This window comes from Gallinula chloropus (genome assembly GCF_964237585.1).
Source record: "Gallinula chloropus genome assembly, chromosome: 21".
NCBI lineage: Eukaryota > Metazoa > Chordata > Aves > Gruiformes > Rallidae > Gallinula > Gallinula chloropus.
In genome coordinates, this window is record NC_140106.1 from 3,850,889 (window position 1) to 3,877,678 (window position 26,790).

The window sequence follows — 26,790 nt, forward strand, 5'->3', positions numbered from 1 at the left end:
GCCACATTTTCATTGCTAGAGCTCCACTGTCAGCACCCAAAGTTCTGTTCTGAAGGCCAAAGCCCTGCTGCTGAGGGTCCAGACTCAACTGTGTGGGGCCCAACGCCCTCTTTTCCAGCTCTAAGCCTCCTTGTAGATCCCCAGGCCCTCTAATATGGACCAAAGCTTCATTTGGGCAAGGAGGGGCAAGAGGCTGCTGAGGGGACTGGAAGACAAATGTTGTGAGGGGCGTCTGAGGGAAGCCGGGCTGTTTAGTCTGGAGGAGGCTCAGGGGAATCTCTTCCAAGAGAGGGTTTTTAGGCCCTGGAAGGGGCTGCCCCGGGAGGTGGCGCAGTCGCCAGCCCTCGGGGTATTTAAAATACGTGCAGACGCAGTGCTTAGGTGCCGCAGCTGAAGTTTTGCGGACTCAACTCAGACCAGTGTGATCAAGTGCTGAGCTCCTTTATTGAAACACACACAGAGCTTATACAGGTTTCTGTATCAGTGCACGAGTTCCATTACGTTGCTGTGGGTCAGATGCTCTGCTCACCCGCCTTACCTGCGTCTCACTATGGCTAATAATGGGTTGAGGCTACACAGTCACGCCGTTCCTTTTTAAGGCAGTTGTTCACATTCCTGCAGTTTGTTATCTCATGGAATTGCCTGCAAGCTCGTGTTCTCAGGGACATCTGCTAGCCTGTTACTGCATACTGACACATCTCTGCTGCCTTCCCCAGGCCTGATTATATGGGGGTCAGGGATAAATCTGGGTGGGCTACAAAACCCACTCCTCTCAAAATGCATTGAAACACTTAGGGACATAGTTCAGTGATGGCTCTGGCAGGCCAGCTTGATGGTGGGACTCGATGATGTGAGAGGTCCCTGCCAGCCAAGACAGCTGAAGGATACTGTGATTCTATGATGCCTTGTGGCCATCAAGGAAGCAATAGGTTCCCCCCATTTAGAGGGCCCAAAGTCTGGTTTATAGCACCTGTGTCATGCTGGGCAGGTCCCATGCCCACCTGCCTGCCTGCTGACCCTGTGAGCACCCGTGGCCCTGTGTGCCCCAAGGTGCAGTTTGGCCCAGGGAACTCCTGGGTTTGCTGCTGTCACGACCCAGACAGTTGTGCTCTGATCTGTATTTCTGTCTACACGTTTATTCGGGTTGGGGAGGCGGATTCCATTCATTGGAGGGCTGGTAGGTGTTGGGCTGGTCCTGTAATTCATTCCTGTCTGTGCTGGAAGCTGGGGTGGAGGTGGGCGGGGTGGTGGGGTCTCCAATGTAGTGGGAGCAGGCCCCCTCCTGGTGCTGGGTGGCTGCCAGGCGTCTTTTCCAGATAGAGGAGATGACTGTTGCTGTTGATGCCACCCCGCAGAGGTGCTGGGTTATGTTGTCTGGCAGTTGAGCAGCGAGGTGTAGCTGCTGGTTTTGGACCAGGCAGAGCTGCGCCTGTGGAGACAGGAGGTTTCTGAGGATGTGTCCCAGCTGTGGTGTTGAGGGGTACAGGATTGGCTTCAATGCCATCCACATTGTGCGATGCAGGCGCTCAGCTGCATGTGGAGCTGTGGGCAAAGAGGGCTCTGTGCAGAAAATGGGGTGCATGGCACCCCTTGGCTCATCTGGGGCTCTACTTGCCTGCTGCTGGCTCTTCTTGTCTCAGAGATGAACGGGAGTTGGGGAGTTGGACTTCCCTGTGCTGGCTGGGGTTCCCGGCGGACAGGTGCCCTTGCGTGAGGACACACTGTGGTCTTCGCCTGCAAGAGCACAGTCATTCATTGGGAGGACAAGCAGAACCCAGCAGCTCTCCTGCTCACCCCCTGGAACCTCCTTGATGGGGTTGCTCAGGGCCAGCGGCGGGGAAAGTGGTACTCACGGTCTGCAGCCTTGATTCCCCAGCCAGGGAGCCTCTGGCCTCTCGCCTGCTGCAATTTGCTGCGCTCATGGCAGGGGATTTGACGTCCCTGGATGTAGAGGGAGCCTATGGCAGCAGGATCCAAGCCCGGTGTGGCTGGCAGCTCAGTGTTGGCTCTGGGCTTGGGCATGCGCTGGTTTGCTGAAGGCTGGATGTGAGCTCGTGGGAGCAAGGGCAGGCTGAGAGTCAGCGCCTGGTGAGTGTTGTGACCCTTGAGTTCATCACACGGAAACTCCATCTGGGAGGAGAGAAAGCAGCAGCAGCTCAGTTCCACAGGCCTTGACATGAGGTGGGAAGGAAAAGTCGTCTCTGGTCGCCCACAGGTGCTCGCTAAAGCCTGGCCCTGTGCCTTCCCCTGGGTGCAAACCACACTCAGCGCCCTCAACTCAAATGCTCTGAGCGGGCACAGCAGCTGCCTGCATCATCTGCCTGCAGCAGTGCTGACTGCCACCCTCTGCCCTCAGCACTGGTTGAGCCGGAGCAGGCTTTGCGGAGAGAAGTGCCAGGCTCAGCAAGAAAGGCTCTGACCCAGCCCCAGATAAAACTGCTGCTGAAAAAGATCCCTTGGAGTTTAGGCAGAGCTTGGGCACACGCACTGCCTTTGCCTCAGGGTGCCTGTGGAGGGCTCATCCCCATCCCTGTTGCATCCTGGTGCAAGGCAGAAGACAAGGCATGTGGGGAGAGCCGTTGTTTGCAGCGCAGAATTCACCAAGAGCCTTTGGTTGCCCAGGCTTCCCTGTAGTCCCCAACGTCCCAGAACTGGAACAAAACCCATGGACCCAGACACCACGTGGGATCTCGTTGAACTGGGCCATGCCAGGGCTGCTCGATGCCTGCGCGTCATTGCCCACGACCCGCCCACGAATGGCTCTCCTGTGCCGGCCTCGCAGGGTCGGCCTTCCCTTACCTGGCCTTTGGGCTTAATGGTGCTGAATTCCTGGGTGTCGGCTGGTCCCTTGGCTGTGGGGAGCAGCTGAGAGAGCTGATCCACAATGCCACAGCGGCGGATAAGATTCGCCCGCTGCAGAAGAGCTTCCCTTCTTCCCTTCTCCTCCTTTTCCACAATGTCCTGGGGCTGCATAGAGTTGTACTGCATGGGCTGCACCTTTGGAAAGACAGACCCGAGTTCCAGCAAACTTGAAGCCCTAGTGATGCCCGAGAGACACCAAGCCACAGGCTGCTCCCAGCCCTAAGGAGAATGACAGACTTGGGGCTGGAGCAGGGAGAAGATCTCGGTGGGAGTCCCAACAGCCCTGGGACGGGACAGCCGGGTGCTTGCAAGGGCCTCCCAGCACAAGCTGTCAGCTCTCCCGACATCAGGAAGGGGAGTCAAACCTCGGAGCTCCCTTGCCTGGGAGACACCCCTGGCCAGCCCAGCCCTGATCCACCTTACTGCCTTTGAGGGCCTCATGACCACCAGTGCCAAGAGCAAGGTACCTTCCTGTTCCCTGCGATGCTGAGGCTCTTGGTGAGGAGGATGGTGGGAGCTGTGGGTTTTGCATGGATCTGGGATCTGTCCCCAGCTGACACTCCTTGCAGGTGCTCTTTCCTCTCCGTTTTCTTCTTGATGGTGAGAGCCTCCAGCTTTTCTTTTCTCAGTCGAATTTCCTCCAGCTTCTTCCTGCTGGAGAGCAGGAGTCTCAGTCACCAGGTCAAGAGGAGCCGTAAGAACCAAAGGCGATTACGAGTCTGGACTAAACAGACCCGAAGAGAAGGGTGCAGGGAGATGGGCCAGGAGGACTTGGAAAAGAGACTTGCATGGCTGTGAGAAACCCCCTTGAATTCGGCCATGGCCGCCAGAAGGGTCGAGGATGCCTGTGCCATAGCACAGGCCCAGAAGTCAGTGGAATAGGGCGTCTGCCTCTCCAGAGGACGCACTCCTGCAGACTCCTTCCCTTCCAGCGCTCACCAGCTTAGGTGCATCTGTTGAGCAGCAGAGCTGCTCCCAAGAAGGGCTCAGAAGCCAGTGGTCTCTGTGCCAGCCATGTGAGGAGTGGATTCTCCACAAGGGCAGCGTACCTGGCACACTCCTCCCTTGCTGTGGATGCGGCCGTTTCCCGGAAGAGGGAGATGCTCTGCTTGAAGAACGGCTCGTACTTCTCTGTCCCACACGCCGGGTAAATGCGCCGGAAACCGCCCAGGTGGGACTTCTCGTACTGCTCTGCCTCCGCCAGCCAGGCAGCCTGGTTGCTCTCCAGCTCCTGACGTCTGCAAACCGGGAGAAAGCAGAGGCAGGGAGTTGGGACAGGAGGCTCCAGGTGCTGCCACGGTGAGGGACAAGGGCCTGGCAAGCTTCTTTCCCCATCTGGTAGCCCCTTTTACGTGCGTGCAGGGAACCAATGTGATCTGTGCTCCACCTACCCCCAGAGTGGGCTGGGGAAGCACTTCCAGCTCTCTCCCCTGCTGCCCACGCTTATGCCATGCTGCCCCTCAGCCTTTTCCCCCAGCTAATCCAAGGAGCAGAGAATTTCCTTTAGAAGCCCCTACTCGAGGCGTTCCTGCTACCCCGCACGCTGTCAGGAGCTTTCTTTGCCAGCCAGAGGGGAGCTTGGAGCAGCTGAGGCTGCAGGGGCAGAGGCTGAGTACGGAGTTAACATGCTCAGCAGCTCCAGCCTGGAATTCTCTTGGGTGTCCTAATTGAAATGGGAGCTGGAGGGGTTCCTGCCCACCCACCACCCCCTGCTCCCTGCAGCAGGAAAAGGCCGGGCAGTGGGCTCGATGGGGATGGACCTTGATGCACAGGTCCCAGAGCACCCAGCGCCTCAAGTCTCCTCGTGCCCAGAGACAAGCCCTGGCGCTTCCTTGCAGGATGCCAAAGGTTTGGGAGATTTCTCCTCCGAGGCCATAGAGTGTCACAGCTTCCGGGAGCTTACGTTTGAAGCCTTGGGGAGATCTTTTCTCACTGGGACCTGAGGCACGATGGGGAAGAGCGGTACCTGGATGCACGGCGAGTCTGATGGCTGTGCAGGAGCCGTTCCTTTACGCGCTGCCTGTCTTCCTGCAGCACCTTCCTTCTGTCACAGGCAGGCACATTTATCAGGCTGAAGGTATCGCAGAGAAGCGCGTCCTTCACCTCGCGGTCCAGGCGAGAGTCTGTGGTGAAGCTGGGAGAGTGGTTCACCTGCCAAAACAAGGAGCTAATTCACACCCCAGCTCCCAGCAAGCGCTGCCAGCAGCCAGCCCCAGCCCCAGCCCCAGACCCAGTCCTACCGCACACTTTCTGATGAAGTTGGCCGGCCGCTCAGACCCCACAGCCCGCAGGACTGGGGGTGTGGAGCAGCTGTCGGGATTCGGGATGCTATTACAGGTCAAGGCAGCCTTGGGTTCAGGGCACTCCCTGCTCTTGGAGAGGGTGACCAGGGAACGGACAGGGACACCCTCCAGTCCTGCTTAGCCTACAGCAGCTCGCCTGGCTACTTGACTTCACAGCTTGTTGGTTTTGGGACCCAGGTGGCCCTTTTGAAGCAGGTCAGCTCTGTTCAGCCCACCTCCCCTCGTTGCACAGTCTCCCCTCGACCAGCCAGCTATCTGCTTTCCACTGCTTCCAGACTTGCTTCAGCCCAGCAGGAGATTCCCCCCTCACCTCGAGCAGCCACGGCTTCAAATTTCTGTCCAGTAGAACATCAAAGCCCAGGATCTGAAAGCAGGCACTGCCAGTCACGTGCTGAGGAAAGCAACTGCGGTACTGGTGCTTCACAATGGGCTGAGCTGAGATCAGCGTCTTGATAATAAGATCTTCAATATCTTCCCTGAGCTTGGCCGTGTCAAAGTTCTTTTCTGTCATCCAGGCAAACAGGGTGGACATTTTCCTGTGTGCAGGACAGAAGACACTGAGAGCTGCCCTGTGATACCACGTTCGCCCTGAGAAAGGCCCTGGCAAACAGGGCTCCCAAAGGCAGCCTTCCTGCAGGTCGTTCCCCAGGCTCTGCATCATCCACAGAAGACCATACCTCTTGCTGCCCTTCACGTCATCCCAGACAAAGTTTTCACTGCATTTGTTGATGGCATAATTGGTTAAATGCATGCAGGTGTCATCCTGAGAGAGGAAACGAGAGAGACTTTCATTTACAGTGAGCCACACGGCACCAACACAAACAGCTCACAGACACCCTGAAACACCTTCTGGGAGGAGGAGGCAGGGGTACAGAGTGTGCAAAGAATGGGAAAGAAGCAAGCTGCATGCCATGAAAGCCACCAGACTTGCCTTTTCTACTGGGTTCCTGGTGCTGCAGGGGTTGATGTACTTCACAGTGGCAAAGCGGGCCAGACCCTCCTTGTAAATAAAAATCCTCAGTGGGTCACAAGATGTGACCAGCACATAAACACGAAAGTCAAATTTGAAGCCATCAATGAGGAAAGGCTGTGAGATAAAAAAGGCAGAGGGAGCGTGAGAAAAGCAAAGGCTGCGAGGCGGCTGCTGGCTGCCCTGCACGAGGCTGGCTGCTCTGTCTCACTGCTTGTGCTGCTCCCCGGCCCCTCAGCAGCGAGGAGAAAGGCAAGCTTTCGCCAGGCCTTTGCTGAGCTGCAGCCACCTCCATGCCCCTGGCAGGTCCAGAGGACACAAGGAGGATGTGGGATGCTGGAGGAGCTGTGAGGTTGCACACCCCCAGCTCTAGATTGAGATCGTCCCCCTTACCTTAGAGATGTACTGCTGGCAGATCATGCGCTTGTCCTGTTTGATCTCCTTTGGGTTTCTCGTTATGAGGATGCCTTTTCCCTGGCAGCCACTCTGAGGCTTGCAGATGAACGTTCCAATTTTCCACTTGCGTATGTAAGCCTGGAAATCTCCATAGCTGTGGAAGGAAGGGGGAACTGTTAAGAGCTGCAAAACCTCTCAGCCCCAGAGCTCTCCTGTAACAGAGGACAGGTTTTCCTGGCCCCAGGAAAGAGCCCCAAGAACAGTCAGAGGCCTGCAAAGAGATGCTCTTTCAGCAAAGATGCTTTCGGTCAGCAAGGGGGAAAACCTGCTGAGCGGGAGGTGGGTGGGTCCATGGAGCAGGCCTCGTGCCCCTGTCCCGTGCCCTTCCCGGGCAAGCAATGGGCACTGCCCCAGCCCCCGGGAGACGAGAGCCTGCCACGCCGCCCCGCCACTGCTGCCTCTCCTGCTCGCTCCGAGCTGCAGAGACACCTTCCAGCCAAAAGCCGATTCACACTCCTCCCTCGCCCACTGCCCTTTGGCATTCCGGGTGGGTGCCCCTCCCCAGCTTTAGCCCCTCTGCACTCTGCCTGCAAGGCACACGGCCTGAAGCCAGAGACGTGTGCCAACACACCGCTCAGACACAGGGAGGGATCCCAAGTGTGAGAGACCCCCCGAGCCCACCACAGAGAGGTTCCCGCTGCCTCATTTCCTATCCCTGCTCTCAGCTGCTTTAATGCCCATCACTCACTCAGCTGGCAGGCACCAAGTGCGGGGGAACAGCTTGTACTCCTCAGGGAAGAGCTTGAGCATGCGGTTCAGGTTGCGCGCTAACAAGTCCTTCCGGCAGATCTCCATCATGCCTGGGAAGTGGTTGATTTTCTGAAAGAGGTGCAGAGGGAAAAGACAGTCAGCAAAGGGACAGCAGGGATCCTCCCCCAGAGCCGAGGAAAGCCGGCGCACACGGAAACCAGCGGGTAGAATGGGAAGCTGGGCTTTAAAGCGGTGGCCTTGACCACCTGCTGAGGGGTTATTCTCCAGCAGTGTCACTGATGTCACCGTACCAGTGGCGCAGCAGAAGCAAAGGCTCGTGAGCGTGCATCCTCTGGAACCTAAGCAGACAAGGGCCATGGGTGATCCTTTGGACGCTTCTGTTTCCTGATGCGACACGCTGTTCCATTACGTCCCCCGCGTATTCTGCCTCCCTCCCCCCCCACCCCTTACTGAGCTCCTCCTGCAGCTCTTGACAGGGGGGTACTTACCTGAAACCATTTCATTTTCACGATGTGCTCCAGAGAGACTGAGGTGTCCGCCCAACACACCGTCCACTCCTCAGTTTCTCCCGCTTCTCTAAGCCCGCAGCACTGTGCTGCCCGCCGCACTGGACCAAAGAGAGCAGGTGACAAAGGGGCCAGGCAGAGGGGCCCTGGGACTGCTAAACCCCCAGTGTAACCAGGGACATGGGGGTGGTCAAAACACTTCAGCCTGTGCTTCCAACTACAGATGCAAAGTACCTGCAGAGACCTTCAGGAGGTGACCGAAAAGCTTTATGCAGCTAAACACAGCCCAGACCTTGGCTGCCGGTATTCCGGGAGCTCTCAGCCCCCTGAGTCCACATGCCTCAGGGTCCCAGGGCTTACCACTCTCATACTTGCAGCTGGTCAGGTTGATGGAGGGAACACTGGAATGGAATTAGACAAGAGAGCAGCCGCTCAGCAGGGACCTGGACACTGGGCTAAGGGGCAATTCTGCCTCAGAGCCAAGAGTGGCTCAGCAAGCCATGAGGTGATGTGGCAGAGGGGCCCTGAGCAGCAGCCTCTCCTTGGCCGTGTCACGCTCAGGCTCAATGGGATTCCCGGCTCAGGGGAAAGAGCGAGCACCTCTTTTTCCCATCCCTGGTGCTGCCCCATCTGCTCCCCGGGGCTGTTGGCTGTTCCAGCCTGTTCCATGGGGACTGGGGTTCACCCAAGGGGAGCACAGCAGGGCTAGTTGTGGAAGGCTCATGCTTTCCTCACAGGACATCTCCTGAGGACGGCCGTCTCTGAGGCTGAAAGCCGGCACTCAGCTGGGCAGCCTGAGAGCCATGGCCCTGGGGACAGGGCTGTGACAAGCCCAGGGCTTGGAGAAGTGCTCCCCTGGGCTATTCCTGGCCCCTGCAGTGCTACTTCAGCTCAGGCACACAGGCCCGAAGGAAGCTGCCCCAGGGCAGGGGGACACAGGGACAGCTCTAGGGACAAAGGTTTCTCATGGCTCCCAGCCCCGTCAGTTGCCTGGAAAATACCCGTGGCAGCAGCTGCAAACATCACCACCCTGTCCCACACCATGGCAATGACCAGTGGCCCCTACTGAAGCAGCTCAACCTTGATATCATTTCCATGGAGGAGCAACAGCATCCCTGCTTGCCCATCCCAAGGCAAGCTCCTTGCCCAGGGTAACATCAGCCACGAACCCTGTGCCTCTCCACGGGGCGTCTGCCACCTCCTGCCTGTGGAGTTGACCATGGCTCACCCAGCCTGACCCAGCCCCATGGCTCTCCCAGCCCAACCCCACCACGAGCTCAGCCCCACTGTCACCCAGAGGGGCAGTGGGTTCTGCTGCCAGGACTGGCTGCTGCCCTCGCCTGCCACATACCTAATTCCCGGGATCGGCATGGAGCAGCCCCGAGCCCCTGGGGTCACAGGGCCACCAGCAGAAAGATAAAGAGGCAGGTGGGGGCTGTGGCCCTTCCTGCCTGAATAATGCTTCTGCTGCTGCTGCTGCACAGCACTACATACCATGGCAGGGTGACATCACCACCCTGTCCCGCACCTTCCCAATGACTAATGGCCCCTCCTAAAGTAGCTCAACCTTGACATCATCTGCATGGAGAACGAAAAGAATCCCTGCCACTGAAGGCCAAATTTGGGTGCAAGATTGCGGCTCTCAGGTGTCCCCAACGTCTGGAGGCAATGCCTTGCTTCTCTCAGCCCTTTCCAAGGAGTGGGAAATGGCTGCTGAGCAATGAAGTTGAGTCTGGCTGCTGCCTTCTCCTCCCAGGGATAATCTCTGTGGGGCACTCGAGCCCCCCCAGCCAGAACTAGTCCTGGCCAGCTGGAAGATGGGTCTGTGCACCACAAACATCTCCTCTGTGCCACAGGGGGAAGCTTTGCAAAAGACACTTCTCTGTTTTGTCTTTCTTCAGCACCCTCACACCTCCCTTGGCTAGAGGAGATCCTGGGGTTTTTAACACAGGGATCGTCCCCTGGGCTGACTCCCAGGAATTCTCCTTGGCATGACCCCAGGGTAACCCTGATCCCTCTGCTTGTTCTCCCCACTCTGACCACAGGGAAGGGTGGAAAATGGGGGGGGCAAGCCCTTTCTCAGAATGGACCTGGACGTTGTTTCTCTGCTGCTTGGCTAAGAAGCTGCTCTGGGCACACAGGGTTCTCCCAGGGAGCTGCCGTGGTGCTGAGGGAGCGATCGCTCCTCGGGCCCATCTCTCAGGAGCACTGAACGCCACAGGGCGAGGGTCCCCGGGATACCAGCCCACCCTGTCCAGCTCCAGCTGCCCCAAGATTACAGGGCAATTACGTGTCCAGTTAGAGACACGGCCTCCCAGGCAGCCACGATCTCTGCAAAGCCAAGAAAAGAGACGTCACAGGGTACCAGGGTTCCTGATCTGGTGGGAGCAGGTCCACCCCTGGTGCTCTGCGGCTGCCAGGCAGCGTTTCAGGATGATGACGATGGCTGCTGCAGATGCTCCGGCTCTCAGAGGAGCTGGGATTGGTTGTCCGTCTGTCCAGCTGCGAGGTGCAGCTGGCGGTGTGGGACCAGGCTCCTGAAGCTGCTGCCAGGTGCCTGTGGAGACAGGAGGCTGCCGAGGCCCTGCCATGGCTGCGGTGCTGGGTCCTGCAGGGTGCCATTCAGCACCGGTTGCACTGTGGGACACAGGCACTTGGCTGCACGTGGAGTTGTGTCCCCTGTTTGGAGGGCCACAGGTCCTTCTTGCCTGTCAAACCACCCCAGAGGGATGCAGGCTCTCACCCAGGGCCCTTCTGCAGGCCTCTCCCAAGGGCTGCTCTCTGCCCTCGTCGCCCAGAAAGGCCCAGCCTTGGACCTGCTCCCATGGCCGCACGGCTGGTGATTGCCCAGCTCTCTGGTCTGCCCAGGTCTCTCTTTGATGTCTAAAAGACTCATTTTGGGGGTCCAAGGCCTCATGGAAAAGTTCCAAAATGCACTTTTAATGTGACAGGACTCCCCTCCTTAGGAGCCCAGACCATCCCTTTGAAGGCCTCGAGCCTGCTTTTGAAGGCCCCCCCACCACCTCAACGTGAGAGTACAGAGACTCCTTCTCTGGCTCCAACGTGTTGCTTTTAGGAATCATTGCCCAGTTTAGAAGATTCAGCACAGAGTTGTGGGTGCCCAAAGCCTGGTTTTAGGGTGCAGACTCCTCATTCAGGGAAAAAGGCCTCATTTGTTTCATGCTCAAAGCCTTGTTTTCAGACTCCAAAGAGCCTGGTTTAGGCTGCAAAGCATCTCTTCAGGGCTCCAAACCTGGTTTTGGGGTGGAAAGCCACATTTTCCATTCCTAGAGCTCCACTGTCGGCATTTAAAGTCCTGTTCTGAAGGCCAAACCCCTGCTTTTGAGGGTCCAGACTCTCCTGTGTGGGGCCCAATGCCCTCTTTTCCAGCTCTAAGCCTCCTTGTAGATCCCCAGGCCCTCTAATATGGACCAAAGCTTCATTTAGGCAAGGAGGGGCAAGAGGCTGCTGAGGGGACTGGAAGACAAATGTTGTGAGGGGTGTCTGAGTGTTAGAAATGCCAATGGTCCTAAAGAAAGGACTTGAGGTACACACGTTAGTGAAACAGTAATTTATTATACATTCTTGCAAGAGCTGGTACCTAACAAAGTAGGCACACCTTTGGTCAGAGTTTGTAGCACTTTTATACCATATCCTTATTCAAAAATCATTCGGTTAACTCATACAATTGTACATATTCATAACCTGTCCCGCTTCCTATTAAAATGAGTTCCAAGAAGTGATTTCCATCAACTCCTCCCCACTGCGCCTGCGCACTGCTGTTTGGTGGTGGTCGTTGAGGGACATGGGGATGAAGTCGGATGGCTCCTCTTTGTCACCGCAAGTAACCTTCTGTCTTGCGCAGACTCAGTTACCCCTTGACTCTGATCCAAACTACAAGTGGGGTTCCTGCCCACCCACCACCCACTCTCCCCCGCAGCAGGAAAAGCCCGGGCAGTGGGCTCGATGGGGATGGACCTTGATGCACAGGACCCAGAGCACCCAGCGCCACAAGTCTCCTCGTGCCCAGAGACAAGCCCTGGCGCTTCCTTGCAGGATGCCAATGGCTTGGGAGATTTCTCCTCCAAGGCCTTAGAGTGCCACAGCATCCGTGAGCTTACGTTTGAAGCCTTGGGGAGATCTTTTCTCACTGGGACCTGTGACACGATGGGGAAGAGCGGTACCTGCATGCACGGAGAGTCTGATGGTTGTGCAGGAGCCGTTCCTTTACGCGCTGCCTGTCTTCCTGCAGCACCTTCCTTCTGTCACAGGCAGGCACGTTTATCAGGCTGATGGTATCGCGGAGAAGTGCATCCTTCACCTCCCGCTCCAGGCGAAGCTGGGAGAGTGCTTCACCTGCCAAAACAAGGAGCTAATTCACACTCCAGCACCCAGCAAGCGCTGCCAGCAGCCAGCCCCAGCCCCAACCTCATCCCTGGACCCAAAACCAGCCCCAGCCCTACCACACACTTTCCGATGAAGTCGGTCGGCCACTCAGACCCCACAGCCCGCAGGACTGGGGGTGTGGAGCAGCTCTCGGCATTTGAGATGCTCTTACAGGTCAAGAAGGCCTTGGGTTCAGGGCACTCCCTGCTGTTGGAGAGGGTGTCCAGGGAACGGTCAGGGACACCCTCCAGTCCCGCTTAGGCTACAGCAGCTCGCCTGGTACTTGACTTAACCCAGGAGGCCCTTCTGAAGCAGATCAGCTCTGTTCAGCCAACAGCTCCTTGCTGCGCAGCCTCCCCCCAGACCAGCCAGCTGTCGGCTCTCCACTGCTTCCGGTCTTGTTTCAGCCCAGCAGGAGATTCCCCCCTCACCTCGAGCAGCCACGGCTTCAACTTTCTGTCCAGTAAAATGTCGAAGCCCAGGATCTCAAAGCAGGCACTGCCAGTCACGTGCTGGGGAAAGCAACTGTGGTACTGGTGCTTCACAATGGGCTGAGCTGAGATCAGTGTCTTGATAACAAGATCTTCAATATCTTCCCAGAGCTTGGCCTTATTGAAGCTGTTTTCTCTCATCCAAACAAACAGGGTGGACAGTTTCCTGTGTGCAGGACAGAAGACACTAAGAGCTGCCCTGTGAGACCACGATCGCCCTGAGAAAGGCCCTGGCAAACAGGGCTCCCAAAGGCAGCCTTCCTGCAGGTCGTGCCCCAGGCACTGCAGCATCCCCACAAGACCGTACCTCGTGCTGCCCTTCACGTCATCCCAGACAAAGTTTTCACTGCGTCTGTTGATGGCATAATTGGTCAAATGCATGCAGGTGTCATCCTGAGAGAGGAAACGTGAGAGGCTTTCATTTACTATGAGCCATATGGCACCAACACAAACTGCTCACAGACTGTTCTGGGAAGAGGTACAGAGGGTGCAAAGAACAGGAAAGAAGCAAGCTGCATGCCATGGAAGCCACCAGACTTGCCTTTCCTACTGGGTTCCTGGTGCTGCTGGGGTCGATGTACCTCTTGGTGGCAAAGCGGGCCAGACCCTCCTTGTAGATAAAAATCCTCAGTGGGTCACAAGAGGTGACCAGCACATAAAAACAAAGGTCAAATTTGAAGCCATCAATGAGGAAAGGCTGTGAGAAAAAAAGGCAGGAGGGACATGAGAAAAGCAAAAGCTGCGAGGCGGCTGCTGGCTGCCCTGCACGAGGCTGGCTGCTCTGTCTCCCTGCTTGTGCCGCTCCCCGGCCCCTCAGCAGCGAGGAGAAAGGCAAGCTTTCGCCAGGCCTTTGCTGAGCTGCGACCACCTCTGTGCCCCTGGCAGGTCCAGGAAGGTGCAGGGAGAGGACACAAGGGGGATGTGGGATGCTGGAGGAGCTGCGAGGTTGCACACCCCCACTTCTAGTTTGAGACTGTCCCCGTTACCTTAGAGATGTGCTGCTGACAGATCATACGCTTGTCGTGTTTGATCTCCTTTGGGTTTCGCGTTATGAAGATGCCTTTTCCCTGGCAGCCACTGGGAGGCTTGCAGATGAACATTCCGGTTTTCCTCTTGCCTCTGTAGACCTGGAAATCTCCATAGCTGTGGGAGGAAGTGGGGGCTGTTCAGAGCTGCAAAAAACCCCCATCCCCTGAGCTCACCCATAACAGAGGGCAAGTTTTCCTGGCTCCAGGAAACAGCCCCAAGAACAGTCAGATGCCTGCAAAGAGATGCTCTTGCAGCAATGATGCTTTTGGTCAGGAATAGGGAAAATCCTGCTGAGCGTGAGGTGGGTGTGGCCATGGAGCAGGTGATGGGAGCCCTGATTCTAGGTTTTCAGGCAACGGCCAGAGTAAAATCTGCCTAGGAATGGGCATCTTGGCCCCTTGCCACGACACCCAGTGATCCTGGGCCACATTCAGCCGCGCTGCGAGCACTGCTCGCCCGTACGTGAGGAGAGAAGCCAGGCCGTGCGCCCCAAAGCTTCGGGACCTTGGTGGGAGTTTCCATCCCACTGTGCCCAGAATTCTGCTCAGCGGAGTGACCCGCGCTCTCCCACCACCCTCTGGCCTCAGCGTGCTCTGCTGCAGCGCTGGCAGAGACACAGGGGCCATCGCCATCGGTGGGGTGTATCCGCCTCGTGCCCCTGTCCCGTGCCCTTCCCGGGCAAGCAATGGGCACTGCCCCAGCCCCCGGGAGACGAGAGCCTGCCCCGCCGCCCCGCCACTGCCGCCTCTCCTGCTCGCTCCGAGCTGCAGAGACACCTTCCAGCCAAAAGCCGATTCACACTCCTCCCTCGCCCACTGCCCTTTGGCATTCCGGGTGGGTGCCCCTCCCCAGCTTTAGCCCCTCTGCACTCTGCCTGCAAGGCACACGGCCTGAAGCCAGAGACGTGTGCCGACACACCGCTCAGACACAGGGAGGGATCCCAAGTGTGAGAGACCCCCCCAGCCCACCACAGAGAGGTTCCCGCTGCCTCATTTCCTATCCCTGCTCTCAGCTGCTTTAATGCCCATCACTCACTCAGCTGGCAGGCACCAAGTGCGGGGGAATATCTTGTACTCCTTGGGGAAGAGCTTGAGCATGCGGTTCAGGTTGCGCGCTAACAAGTCCTTCCGGCAGATCTCCATCATGCCTGGGAAGTGGTTGATTTTCTGAAAGAGGTGCAGAGGGAAAAGAGAGTCAGCCGTGGTGAAGAGGTGGAACTCTTGCCGGGTGATGACTCCCTGCCCTGGGCAGCCATGGAGGAAGCTGCCACCTCCTGTCCCAACTCCTCCAAGGACTCCTCCTCTGCGCTGGTGTTGGAAGACGGAGTCACCACCGGCGAGGGGGCAGGAGTGGGCTGTGAGGAGGTGGTAGGAGTCTCCTGCGGTGAAGGAACAGGACTTTCCTCCGGTGATGATGTAGGAGTCCCCCCAGGGATGAGGGCAGGCACAGGGCTGGTGGCAGGGCTGTACTCCTGATCTTCAGCAGCCTCGTAGAATGGGAAGCCCATGTGCAGGAGCATCTGCTCCCTGCAGCTCTCTGCCGTGACCTCAATGTGTTCATTGACAAAGTTGGCTGTCCGGTCGTGCAGAAAGGGCTGCAGGGTACGGACCATGGACACCTCGTCCAGTCCTTGGCTGCACAGAACAAAGATGACGGTGTTCTTCAGAAGATCTGCGTCCCACCACTCAGCCCCAGATGGCAGATGCTGGTTCAGCCAGGGGAGCAGGGGCTCCAGTGTCTCCTCAGACTGGCGGAAATAGTCTGCCCAGTCCTCAGGTGTAAAGCCAGCCACATCTCTGCTGGGTGCCGGCTCCTCAATCTCCTGCTCTTCTTGGTCATCATGGTCCTCCAGTGGATCTGATGGTGGTGGCAGATCCAACTCCAAGAAATCGTCCTCAGACCGCAGGGAGAAGCGGACGGTGTTGACCTGCTGCCGGCACAGGGCGCACGATGATTTGTGTTTTGCCCACCGCAGGACGCAGCCCAGGCAGAACTTGTGGCCACAGGGTGTCACGTAAGCCATGTCACCTGGAGCACCCTGGCAGATGGGGCAGCTCCACTGTTCCTCCTCTGTTGCCATGTTGACTTGTTGCAGCGGGCTGGGGAGACCTGCACCGCAGAAGGGAGAGGGGCCACAGTCACTGGCTGTCCCGGGAAGGGGAGAGGAGGAAGCAGGTCCCTGGCCCCTGGCTCCAGAAGGACACCCTCCCAGCTCCCCAAGCCCCACAGCCCACCCCATGGCCACCCCATAGCCACGATTCCTCACACGGCTCACCTCCAATGCCAAAAGCACACCACACAGTGTCCAGCTGCCTCAGCCAGGCAGGGCTGGGGAAACACACCGCACGGCTCTTGAACGGGCACCAAAGCTGCCAATGGCAGACACCAAAACACCCAGAGAAGCCTGGCTCGAGCCTCCACACCTCGCAGGCACGCTCAGTGGGAGTCCAGGCACGAGCCAGACTGAGCCAGGCTCTGCCGGTGCCCCAAGAGAACCACCCAACGACGTGATGTCACATCCCACTGCTTGCTGGCATCACAGCGGGCCTCCTGCTCCTGGCGATCTTGCACAGGGTGGCACTGGCCCCTGTGCGGATTGAAAATGTCATTTCCATGCTCCTGGAACTTGGAATATGGCAACACGTTTGATCAGAAGCACAAATAGTCCAGGGCTGACCTAGCTGAGGCCAGACAGATGAGAAGAAGCCATCAGCAATCTTTGCTGCCTAAGAAGCCGCGTTGGGGGGAAACTCAAACAGAAGGCAGACTGTGCACTGGAAAAAGTCTTGGGTTTGGCATTTTTCCCTACCTGAAGCTGATGCTCATACTGGGTTGGAAGGGACCTTTAAAGGTCCTCTAGTCCACCCGCCCTGCAGGAAGCAGGGACATCTTGCCTAGATCAGGTTGCTCAGAGACCTTGAGTATCTCCTGGGACTGAGCCTTCACTACCTCCCTGGGCAACCTGATCCAGTGATGTAACACCCTCATTCTAAAGAACATTTTCCTAATTTCCAACTTGTATCTACCTTGTCCTGGTAGTGCCCACCACACTCCCTCCTAAAGAACAATCGTCTGCGTGGGGCTCAGCTCTCAGCTGGGGCAAAACCAAGGCAGCACCTCTTAGTGATTTCTGGCCTGCTGCTGGCTTTCATGAGCACCACTGAGAAGCTGTACAAGCCTCTAAGGAGACAGGACCATGCAAGATAGTTAAGCTCTCCTGTACCTATCAGCCAAGACAATTCCTGCTCTGCTAAATGCATGGTAGGAGGCTGGAGGCGTGAAGGAAGGAGATGTTGCATGTTTCCTCTTCAAGCACAGCTCTGAGGGAACACAGTTTAGCGTTCACACTGAGATTGTCTCCTCGGGGTTTTAGCAGCCTCAGGAATTTGCATTACACATCGCTGCCACAGGCACTTTCTCCTCTCCTCCAAGACCATGGCTGTGTCCAAGCCTAGAGAAGAGCCCACCTGCTCAGTGCTTAATAGAAAGCTCTTGTAGGAGCAGCACCCCCCATTCACTAACACATGACATGGGTCTGCTCAGTCGCCTTCAGAGTTCCTCTGCTCCTTTCTCACAGCAACAGTGGGCCGATTCCCTCCTCAGTGCAGGGCAGTTACACTGGTATGTTAGCAGACAGTTTCACTGTGAGGTCTGTTAGGAAAGTGAGGAAGTGAGTGGGGTTTAAAAAAAAAAAAAAGAAAATGTACTTTCAGTAAGTGCTTGACAAAGCAGCTATCTGTGGTGCCAAAAGACAATGGACAGGAAATGGAAGGGAAATTTTTAAAATTATTAGTAGTGATCACAGAGATCTGTCAAACAAGCTAAGGGAAACTGATGTGCAGCACTGGGCCACTCACTATCAACGTGCCTCGAGGCTTAGTGGATATAAAACTGAAATACCAAGTGAAGTCCAGACTTGAAAAATCTAATTTCAGATATTCACAGAATCCTAGAAGAGTTCTGGTTGGAAGGACTCCAAAGCCTATCTAGTCCCAACCTCCTGTCACAGGCAGGGAGATCCTCCACTAGCCCAGGTTGCCCCAAAGCCCCATCCAACCTGGTCTTGAATACTGCCTGGGAGGAGACATCCATCCACAGCTTCTCTGGGCAGCCTGCGCCAGGGCCTCCCCTCACAGGGAGTTATTTCTGCCTCATATCTAATATAAATGCTCCCTCCTTCAGCTTAAGGCCGTTCTCCATTGTCCTCTCTACTACAGTCCCTCATAACCAGTCCCTCTCCAGCTTTCCTGTAGCCCCTTCAGGTACTGGAAGGCTACAATTCCCTTGCTTTATCACCATGGTGTTGAAATGAAGTATTAAAGGATTACCATATAAAGGTGGAGGAGGAGTCAAAATGCCTCTCCCTATCATTCTCTTTCCTACATTCCAAAAATGCAGAAGGAAGAAATTATTAAATGTGTAAATTGAAAACAAAGCTATGCAGACAATGCTAGCTGGGATTTTGTAAAACACAGGGGAAATAAACCAATTCCTAACCTAGAATCTAAATCGACCCTCACTAGAGTGTCTGGGAACATTTTTAAAGGGCCCTGAAGATAAAGCTTTTAGAACTGAGGATGTGCTGAGAAACTGCAGGTAGCACTAAACCCACTCACCCTGGCAAGATGCAAGGAGATGTGTGGTCCAGCATTTCCCAGTCTGTAGGAAGAGATCCTTGCAGGCAAGCATCTTGTTTACTGTGTGCCTGGTCTCATCAAGCCTGCATCTGATTATGAGGCATGTGGACAGGTCTTCACAGAAATTGGGGTAGAGAGGAGAGACTGCAGGACACGCTGGCCTGAAGAACAGCACAATGAAGGAATGTATGGAAGCATTCCTACATTAAAGCACTGGGAATATAAAATCCAGAGCAATGTCGTAGCCTCCGCTGAAATGCCTGGTTATCAGAGGGAGGAGGAATTAGCTGTAAGGTGCTGCTGTACAGAGGAAAGTTTAAATTCAGGGACAAGGGGCTATTTTATTTTTGTTGAACACCCTCTGTCTTCATCAGGAGGAAGGAAAATTATTGGCAATGATGGATGAGATCGTTGTAGCACATACCAGCTGAGAAACAACCGGTGAACATGAAGAACATACTGCAAAGCCTGTTAGAACTGTTACATGGAGTAAGACTGTGATTAAAGGAAATTGGGCAGCAATGGTGGTGAGGATGTTAGTATGCAAAGGTGCCTTGGAGAGACCCAAAGAGGAATTAAAACAGTCCTGTTTAGGATCATAGACTCACAGAATCATTTTGGCTGGAAAAGATCTTTGAGGTCAAGAATGAAAACTCTGTGGGAGTGGATAAAATGTGAGCATACCTGCTGCCTGTGTGCCACACATCACTTGGGAAACAGGTGGAGATTTTTTCCCAGCTGTTGGGTACAGAGGGGAAGGAAAACTACAGCTGCTCATCCTGATGGCTTGTGGGACATAACACAGGCTCAAGCTGAACTTACCATTGGCCACAGGCTTGAACTTAATTGCTCCTGAAAACAGAGTGTCAAAGGCTTACACAGTTTTAGATTGCAAATTAATTAAAGGATTAGCAGGGCTTTATTTTTCTATGTGGAAGCTATTAAAAATATGAATTTGCATAGATGATCAGCTGGTTTAATATAGCTAATTATTGCATTAATGCAGTCTTTGCTTAAGTAAAGTACTGCAAATAGAGCGCAGTATACGGAGATGCCTTCAGTGAGCCAAAATTAAATGACATTAACTCAAAGTATGCACAAGACATAACTAAGGAGAACATAAACACCACAGATACCAACCAGCTGGGAAGAGGGGAAGTCTCCCTGGACACTATGCTTCTTGCAATGTGACAATCTTAATAGCTGGGAGCATTCCAGCTATTCCAGCTGGAAAAGCCAGCTCAACGTACCTTGGTGTTGTGTACTTGGCTTTCTTAAAACTTAGTTACTTTGGAGTTTTGAAAAAAAATCCCAAATTACAAGCCTTATCACTCCCTGGAGATATGCTTTTTGAATAGGCTGACTTAAACTCTGACAAAAACGCTGTTTCAAGGTCTTCTCCTTAAACATCCCCCCCACTTCCCTCTTTGCTTGCTCTCACTGAAGCACTTGTTTTTCCAGTGATTGCAATAGAGAAGTTTGAGGCACACAGGGGGGCTGACAAGCTGCCTGTTAGCACATCCAAGTAGAGATCTAAGGAACGATCTTTAGCCTTTTCACTGCTAAATAAATATTTGCCCTGTGTGGTGTTGTCCCCTGTGGTGGATCAACTAGAGAACAGACCTTTTCCCTTCTCCTTTCCTCTACAGCAGTGGGAACCTCAGCTGACTAAACAACCCAGTCCTCCGAGGGCACAAGCCTGGTCCTCCTGTCCCGCTGGATCCCGCAGGGAAGGGACATTGGCATTCCCCCACCCACAGCCCCCCTACTCCCAAGTGATGTTGTCCAGCCAGAGGACCAGGGCCCTGGGGGAGGCTGAGGGTCCTACTCAGCCATGTAAAGGCAAACGCCAGTCCCCCACCCTGACAGACCTACCAGCAAAAGGAGGTCCCGTATGGCAAATTCAGTGGTACCTGCCTCTAACCGTGAGCATCACGGTGCTGTCATTTCCCCTTCCCCAAACTGAGAACTAAAAACATGTGCTCACACAATACACGAGTCACTCTGAAATGCTCTAAGGTGACAGTCAATTTCTAATGCTTTACGCAGAGGGGAATATGCAAAGAGAAATATTTCAGTATGTAGGCAGAAGGAAAAGCTCAGCACTTGACTGAAACTTTTTATTTTGTGTTACATAAGAGTGAGATAATTATATCTAGTAATCTTCCTGGTATTCAGGACACCGAGTTTTAAGTCACCCTGGATATTTGGATTATTGTAAGTAAAAAGCAATGTTGATTTCTACTTCTTCATTGCAGATTGTTTATTTAAATTTTGCTGTGTTTTCCAATCCCTTCTTTCCCAGGAATCACCGATTGCCACAAACAAAGACCCAAACATTAAAAATACATTTAAATCAGAAGTATTTTTCAGTTTTGTTACTAGGGGCATCTACCAGTATTTTAAATAAAAATTACCTCATTTTATAATACCCCCCAAAATATTGTTACTTAGAAGGAAACATCTGGAAGGAAGGCAGTCAAAATTTTAAAAATTCCTTGCAAGTTCAAAAAATATATTTGAAAACTCTGCCTTTTAATGAACATTATATAAATATATATTTAAAAGACAGGCAAAGCCCTGTATTTCAGGGCTGAACTTTATTCTGTGATGAACCTGTGCAGGGCTGAGGATGGAATAAAAACGCCTTCTCCATCATGAGTGATGAGAACACCTCTGTGTGTGACCCACAGAGAGGAGAGGGGCCATCAAACTTATCTCCCTGCCCTCCCTTGATGGCTTAGTTCATCCTCCACAAGCTGCGATGTCAATGACATGAATCCTATGACCAGGCACCACCTCCATCTCCCTGTGACTACTTTGGGCAAGATGCTCTTGATCACACCTCTGAAGGAAAGATACTGCTTGTAGTCTGAGTGCTGGCCATCCACAGCAACAGCACAAGAGCTCACTGCAGCACTCAGCCTTGGGCAAGCTCTCTTCACCTTATGTCTTCTACCTACAGCCAAAGCATCAAACCAGTGCCTGCTCACTCCGTTTCCTATTGCTGTTCTTAGAACAGTGAATTATTCCTAGATTTCTGTATTTGTCTTTATCTTGCTCACCCTTTATTTCCCCTGAATAGTATCTTAGGCCTTGTCATCCTTTTCTTTACAGCTCATTTATGACTTAATCCAGTTTAGTCTCGGACAAATAGATTATTTCACAATTAATAGCATGACCTGCAAGGACTCACATCTTACAAAACAAGATGTTTCAGAAATTCTTCTTTTTTTAATTAAGAGAACATCCTTTGCTTCCTACTTGTCTTTACGGCTAGGCAAGGAGAAAAATCTATAATGTAATTAAGGAAGTCATCAAGCTTGTGCATCAGTAGCTGAGGAAGAAACTAATATACGGTTCAAGGGAAGGATTTCCACACCAAGTGTGCTTAGCCATGTACAGTGACAAATGAAGCATTGTCAAAGTGAGCAGAGTTCTATAATTTTGGTAAGAGAATTTTTAGTACAGGACTGTACCAAGCTGGGTAAATCCAGAGCTTCTCCTAAGCAGAGCTACAAAACAAGGACCGTCAACAGCACTGGACTGATGTGGTTCTAAGACCCAAATAAGTGGTCTCACAGCTGAATCTTATGCTTACCTACCAGCTGGACTGGTAGGTCCCCCAGAACTGAATTGGGATTTAACAAACATTTGATTTGGGTTCAAGTGTCAAGGATTTTGCAGGGAGGCGTGAGGGAGGCTTTGAAAACAGATGGGAAAATGATGCTGTGATGGTAAATTTCCGCTTGCTGTGGCCTTTGCGTTTAGGAACAATTAAAAGGTGATGAGAAGCATCCAGTCCATTCATGGGCTGTAAAACTGGAGAGGGGGAAGAGGCAGAGGGCTCAGACTTACATTTCAGATTGCTGTCCAAGACTGGCAGTGCTGGTGCTAAGATTTTGAAGGAGACTGCAGTGGCCACCTGGGGTGAGAGTGGGGAGGAGGCCCTCCAACAGCCATTCTAGCAGTGTGATCCAGATTCTGGAGCAGCGTCCTACTTCTCTCAGTGCAATGCAATCTACCAAACTCTTATCTCCCTATGAAACATGCACTTATGTCAGACCTGCAAGAAATTCAAATAACTGAGTTAAATTCTCACTGAATTTTACATATAGTAGAAATATTTGGATGCTTTGCTTTCCCACAGATTTGAATAAATAATACTTTCATTGCAGTGAACAGACTTAACTGCAATACCTGACTCAGATGACATTTCAGTGATCTTTAAATTCATTTATACGGGTTGTAAACTTATGTGGTAGGTAAATTAATGTAATTTCTATAAATGCTTCTGGAAAACTTTGTGATACATGGGAAAATCCTCTTGAGAGTTACTTCAGTGAAAGGCACTGTATGCCAGTAAGAAAGGTAATTGCTACTGGTAATGTGTTTTACTTTGGGTATTCTATAATTACGTTCTTACATAACCAAACACAAAAAGGCAGTGACAAGTGTACCCAGCCCTCTCTCGCCTTCTCTTCCATCAAAACCATCTACCAGTTTTTGTTGCTAACCTGTGGCACTGCGGTTTCTAAAGGCAATAACATTCCAGACAAGATGCACAAAGGCATTAAAATTTATATTTCAAGAGCAGGGGAGAGGAAACAGTGGGAAAGCCTAAGGAAGTGATAAATACTTCAGGAAACCAGGTAAAAGCCATCAAGTGCTAAAGTCTTTCAGGGAGACCATACCTTTATGTATAGTACAAATCTGTATTTTTCACATCAGTATTACATCTTACTATTGTCAGTAACATGCTGGCACAGGCAGGAGGAGCCAACACTGTGCAGGTTCCCAAAAATATTCATATTTTGACAAAGATATTTAGACATTCTTTTCTTGAAGGCGACCTCCAGAAGAGCACGAATTCCCACTACAACCAAGCATGTTCTGTGTATGGATCACTCTTCTTTAGTCTTGCAGCTGTCAGCATGAAAGATCCAAACTTGCTGACTCAGCACTGGGACAAAAGGTTTATTTCTCTGGTTTAAAAACTGGGCACGTGTTTAGGATTGTACCACCTACCAAAAACCGTACTTCAAACTGTCTTTATGATGAAACTTAGTGCGCTGGAATTGAAAAGAAAAGAAGAAAGGAGAAAAAAAGGAAAACACAAAAGAGGCTTCTCATCTTTCCATCTCTTAGAACTCCTGCTATGACAGACACGCAAGTCCCAGCTTACAACAGCAAAAAAACATGGAAAAAAACCCCAAACCTCCTACAAAATTAATGCCTTTGCAGGTTTTCCAGCAAGCCTTTGTTTCTTTATATCCCTCTAGTGTTCTGTGCTAACAAAGGCCAAGGAATGTCTGTCTGGCTGCCTGTCTAGACTACACCTAATCTCATGCTCTGCAAATGTACCCAAGTGAGGTCTGAACTCGTCACATCCCAGAGTCATCACACTCACGTGGCACTCACCCTGCTAATGAGGGTGGCTGCTCCACGTCATCAGAAGAAGCTCTAGATGAAGTGGCACTGTACTGTGTGATTCATTACAGATGTATCCTAAAATCAGCAGCAAACACATGTAACAATAGTACGCCATCTCCTCATAGTGCATCCTCAAATGGTTGTAACTTTTTACCTATCTGCTAGGAATCAGCAGAGAATAAAACAGTGGCTTTAATAATTAGCCTGCACATCTAGAAATAAACCTTACTGGGATAGCAAGATAAACTCTGTCCTTGAACTGAGCAGGGCTAAATTCAGAAGTTATTTCTAATACGATCGCAGGCATTAAGAGAAAAGCCTGCTGTAATTGCTTTGCTCTTGATAGTATGAAGGGGCCAGTAATAACATGTCCATTTCTCCATCCTTAATTGTATTTCTCAATTCTTTTCAGACTTCATACAGGTGTAGTGGGTATTTTTTTCCTTGTCAGAGGCACAGTTTGAATGCTCCCCTGAGGGTAAAGAGAGTCTCACTAAAGGCACATTTAGCACATATGGGAATTCAGTAATGGCTTATTTATTCTCTTTGAAGACTGTGGTCACAAGTCCTGAGTTCCAATGCACCACAGCTGTGTGCATTAATAATGGAGTATTACACTCATTGTGCTTCACAACATGTGGCAAAGCTAAAAACACTTGGGCAACAACACCTTAAAAAACTGCTTCCTTCTTCAGCTCTTCTGATTTACATCAATACACCACACACAGCAGAAGCAGATGCTTGTATTAAATAGATGCTGCTATTTGAAGCAGACAAACTATATATTTTTTTTAATTATGCTTTGTCATCTGAACTATCAGGAAAAAATCTTTGGTGCAGGTTAGCAATTGTTTTTCACAGGTAAAAAAAATTACAAGCTTTTCTGCATGAAGTTCTCTATATTGGAATGGCTAATTCAATCCCATGTGATATCACTACTTCATCTTCATCTGACATGCATTATTCAGAAAAAAAAATATAAACTGAAAAAAATTAGAAAGGTTCAGCTGTCTCCAAGATTACAAAACCTCATTTCATCAAGACTATAAAAAAGACTAAAATAAAGACTATATTTTATTTAATTTCTTTCCACTTTTTTTTTTTTTTAAACACAACAAAGTATTTACCAAGTTTTAAGTGTCTGGACATCACTGTCCACTTTCATAGCAAGTGGTTATGTTTATAAAGGAAAATCAATTGGATATCACACTCAAAATTTAAAAAACATCATTTCTGTTTTTAAACATGTTTCCCAGCTTTACTCTGCATTTGACAGAGCACAGGGGATGTCAGTTGCATAGTCTGAATTGCCTTTTTCATCTCATCTTATGGTACTCCAACATTATTTAGGGTATGTCAGTCTTCAGACCATGCCAATATCAGAAGCTGAAGCTGAAAAAGAAGCAGGTATGCATAAGAATGAAGAGGAAAACCAGTCAATGTGTGTTTTGTGCTGCTGCTTTGAGAACTACTAGTTGCACCATCTCTCCTATCCAGCCACACACTGTTCGTAATTCATGGTGCATGTTAGAGGGTGATCTACAAAACCAGTGATTTTTAAATGCATTAATACTAGAACAAACAAACCAAAAAAGTCTCTTTATGGCAGTCATTTACCAGTTGCACAGCAGTATAGCATAGTCAAGACTCAGCTACATTTTTGCAACACAGAGGGATTTTTATAGAAATTGAAATGTGATAAATTTAAAAGACATTATTTTATTTAAAAATATTTGCCAAATTATTTATCAACGTAATTTTTCTCTTGTTTTCTAAACATATTAGAAACCAAATCCAATGCCACTAGACATTTTGCATTAAAGGAAAAGGGTGAAAACACTTCAGGGAGGAAATGTGGAGTGAGAAAGATACAATCAGGAAGTGGGTGTGGAGCATCATATCACAATGCATCATCTCTTATCTCTCAAAAGGCAGAAAAGTCAGCTTAATGCACCTATAATCTGTTTGTCTTCAGATCTGTATTTTGCATCCCCAATATTTTCAATCTTTAAGCATGATTTGAAGACTAAAAACTGTCCTTTCTTTCATCTTCAGGTTCACACATACTTTTCCATTTCTGTAGTTCCTGAGAATCATTTATCTGCCATACTTCAGCAAAGCACTTTAGCCTTTTCCTGGAAAAAAGGGGGGTGGGGGGCAAACAAATATCAGTCAGAATGTGGAAGTATTTTTAAATTAAACACATCAAACCTTGAAAGCCCTATAGTCTTATGCAAAATTTTATACACAGTCAAAACCAGCAGTTTGCACAGTTTAAAATGTTATGTGATCTTTAAACAATTAGTTAACATTTCCAAACATATTTATTCCGGCTCTGTCAGTCAACAATTTAATTTTATAGCTAACTTCAGAGCACTAGAAACACTGATGAGATGAAATAGAACACTGAGCAAGAGCAAAGGCAACAAACAGCATTGTAGTTTGCACTGTTTAATTTTCAGCATTCAATTCCAACAAATGTGCATTAGTAGAACCATAAAGAGATATTTTCAATATAAATGAGTAGACACATCCTTCTGTGTTCTTTTTTTAATACTTTTTGATTTAAAAAGAGCTGACACAAATAACAACAGGATGTTTAAAATAGGTTAATACATTCCTGATGACAAAGATGTCAAGACTGGATGGAATTACACAGTGGATTTTCTTAAATAAAATGAATGTGTTTTAAAAACTAAGACAAGACAGCTAGCCTGTGGGTATTGTTACACCACAAGTATACTGCTACGAAGAGGTCTGAGTTTTATTCCCAAGTTCATGATAATTTTTATTTCCTACCACTGATATGTCATACCAAATTCTGAATTTGTTAATGCCTCTTTTGAGGAGAAGGTATAGGAAAATACTCTGGCATTTAGATGACATCATGGTAATAAGGGAAAATAAACAGGAATATACAAAAGCAAGTATTTCTATAATGACCTACACGGGAGAACTGGAAAAATTAATACAATCATTTATACTCTTTGAAGTCATTGGACATAA

The 26,790-nt window shown here is 51.2% G+C and overlaps 2 protein-coding genes and 1 pseudogene across 3 annotated transcripts in view; all 3 read right to left on the reverse strand.

Annotated features, from left to right (window-relative positions):
* Window positions 1-1,636: 1,636 nt before the first annotated feature.
* LOC311199747 (tubulin polyglutamylase TTLL13-like) lies at window positions 1,637-9,179 on the reverse strand (the record flags this gene model as incomplete). The annotated part of the gene is made up of 14 exons (XM_084273880.1): window positions 1,637-1,734; window positions 1,854-2,130; window positions 2,800-2,997; window positions 3,330-3,513; window positions 3,912-4,100; window positions 4,829-5,013; window positions 5,476-5,701; window positions 5,843-5,928; window positions 6,097-6,252; window positions 6,529-6,685; window positions 7,280-7,410; window positions 7,791-7,909; window positions 8,169-8,209; window positions 9,160-9,179. The coding sequence occupies 14 exons, from the start codon at window positions 9,177-9,179 to the stop codon at window positions 1,637-1,639; spliced, it is 2,067 nt and encodes a 688-aa protein (XP_084130006.1).
* Window positions 9,180-11,955: 2,776 nt separating this feature from the next.
* The window catches only part of LOC311199749 (tubulin polyglutamylase TTLL13-like), a 176,020-nt pseudogene continuing 161,185 nt past the window's right edge, over window positions 11,956-26,790 (reverse strand). The window contains exons 3-8 of the transcript in view: window positions 14,750-14,880; window positions 13,672-13,828; window positions 13,236-13,382; window positions 12,993-13,078; window positions 12,626-12,851; window positions 11,956-12,164 (exon numbers count right to left, since the gene is read on the reverse strand). The product of the transcript in view is annotated as a tubulin polyglutamylase TTLL13-like (transcript). The remainder of the gene's footprint in view (window positions 12,165-12,625; window positions 12,852-12,992; window positions 13,079-13,235; window positions 13,383-13,671; window positions 13,829-14,749; window positions 14,881-26,790) is intronic.
* Window positions 25,811-26,790, reverse strand: part of LOC311199710 (DNA mismatch repair protein Msh3-like) — a gene marked incomplete at both ends in the record, with an annotated part of 46,966 nt that continues 45,986 nt past the window's right edge. The window contains one exon of the mRNA XM_084273847.1: window positions 25,811-25,919. Coding sequence (XP_084129973.1) covers window positions 25,811-25,919 — 109 coding nt within the window. The remainder of the gene's footprint in view (window positions 25,920-26,790) is intronic.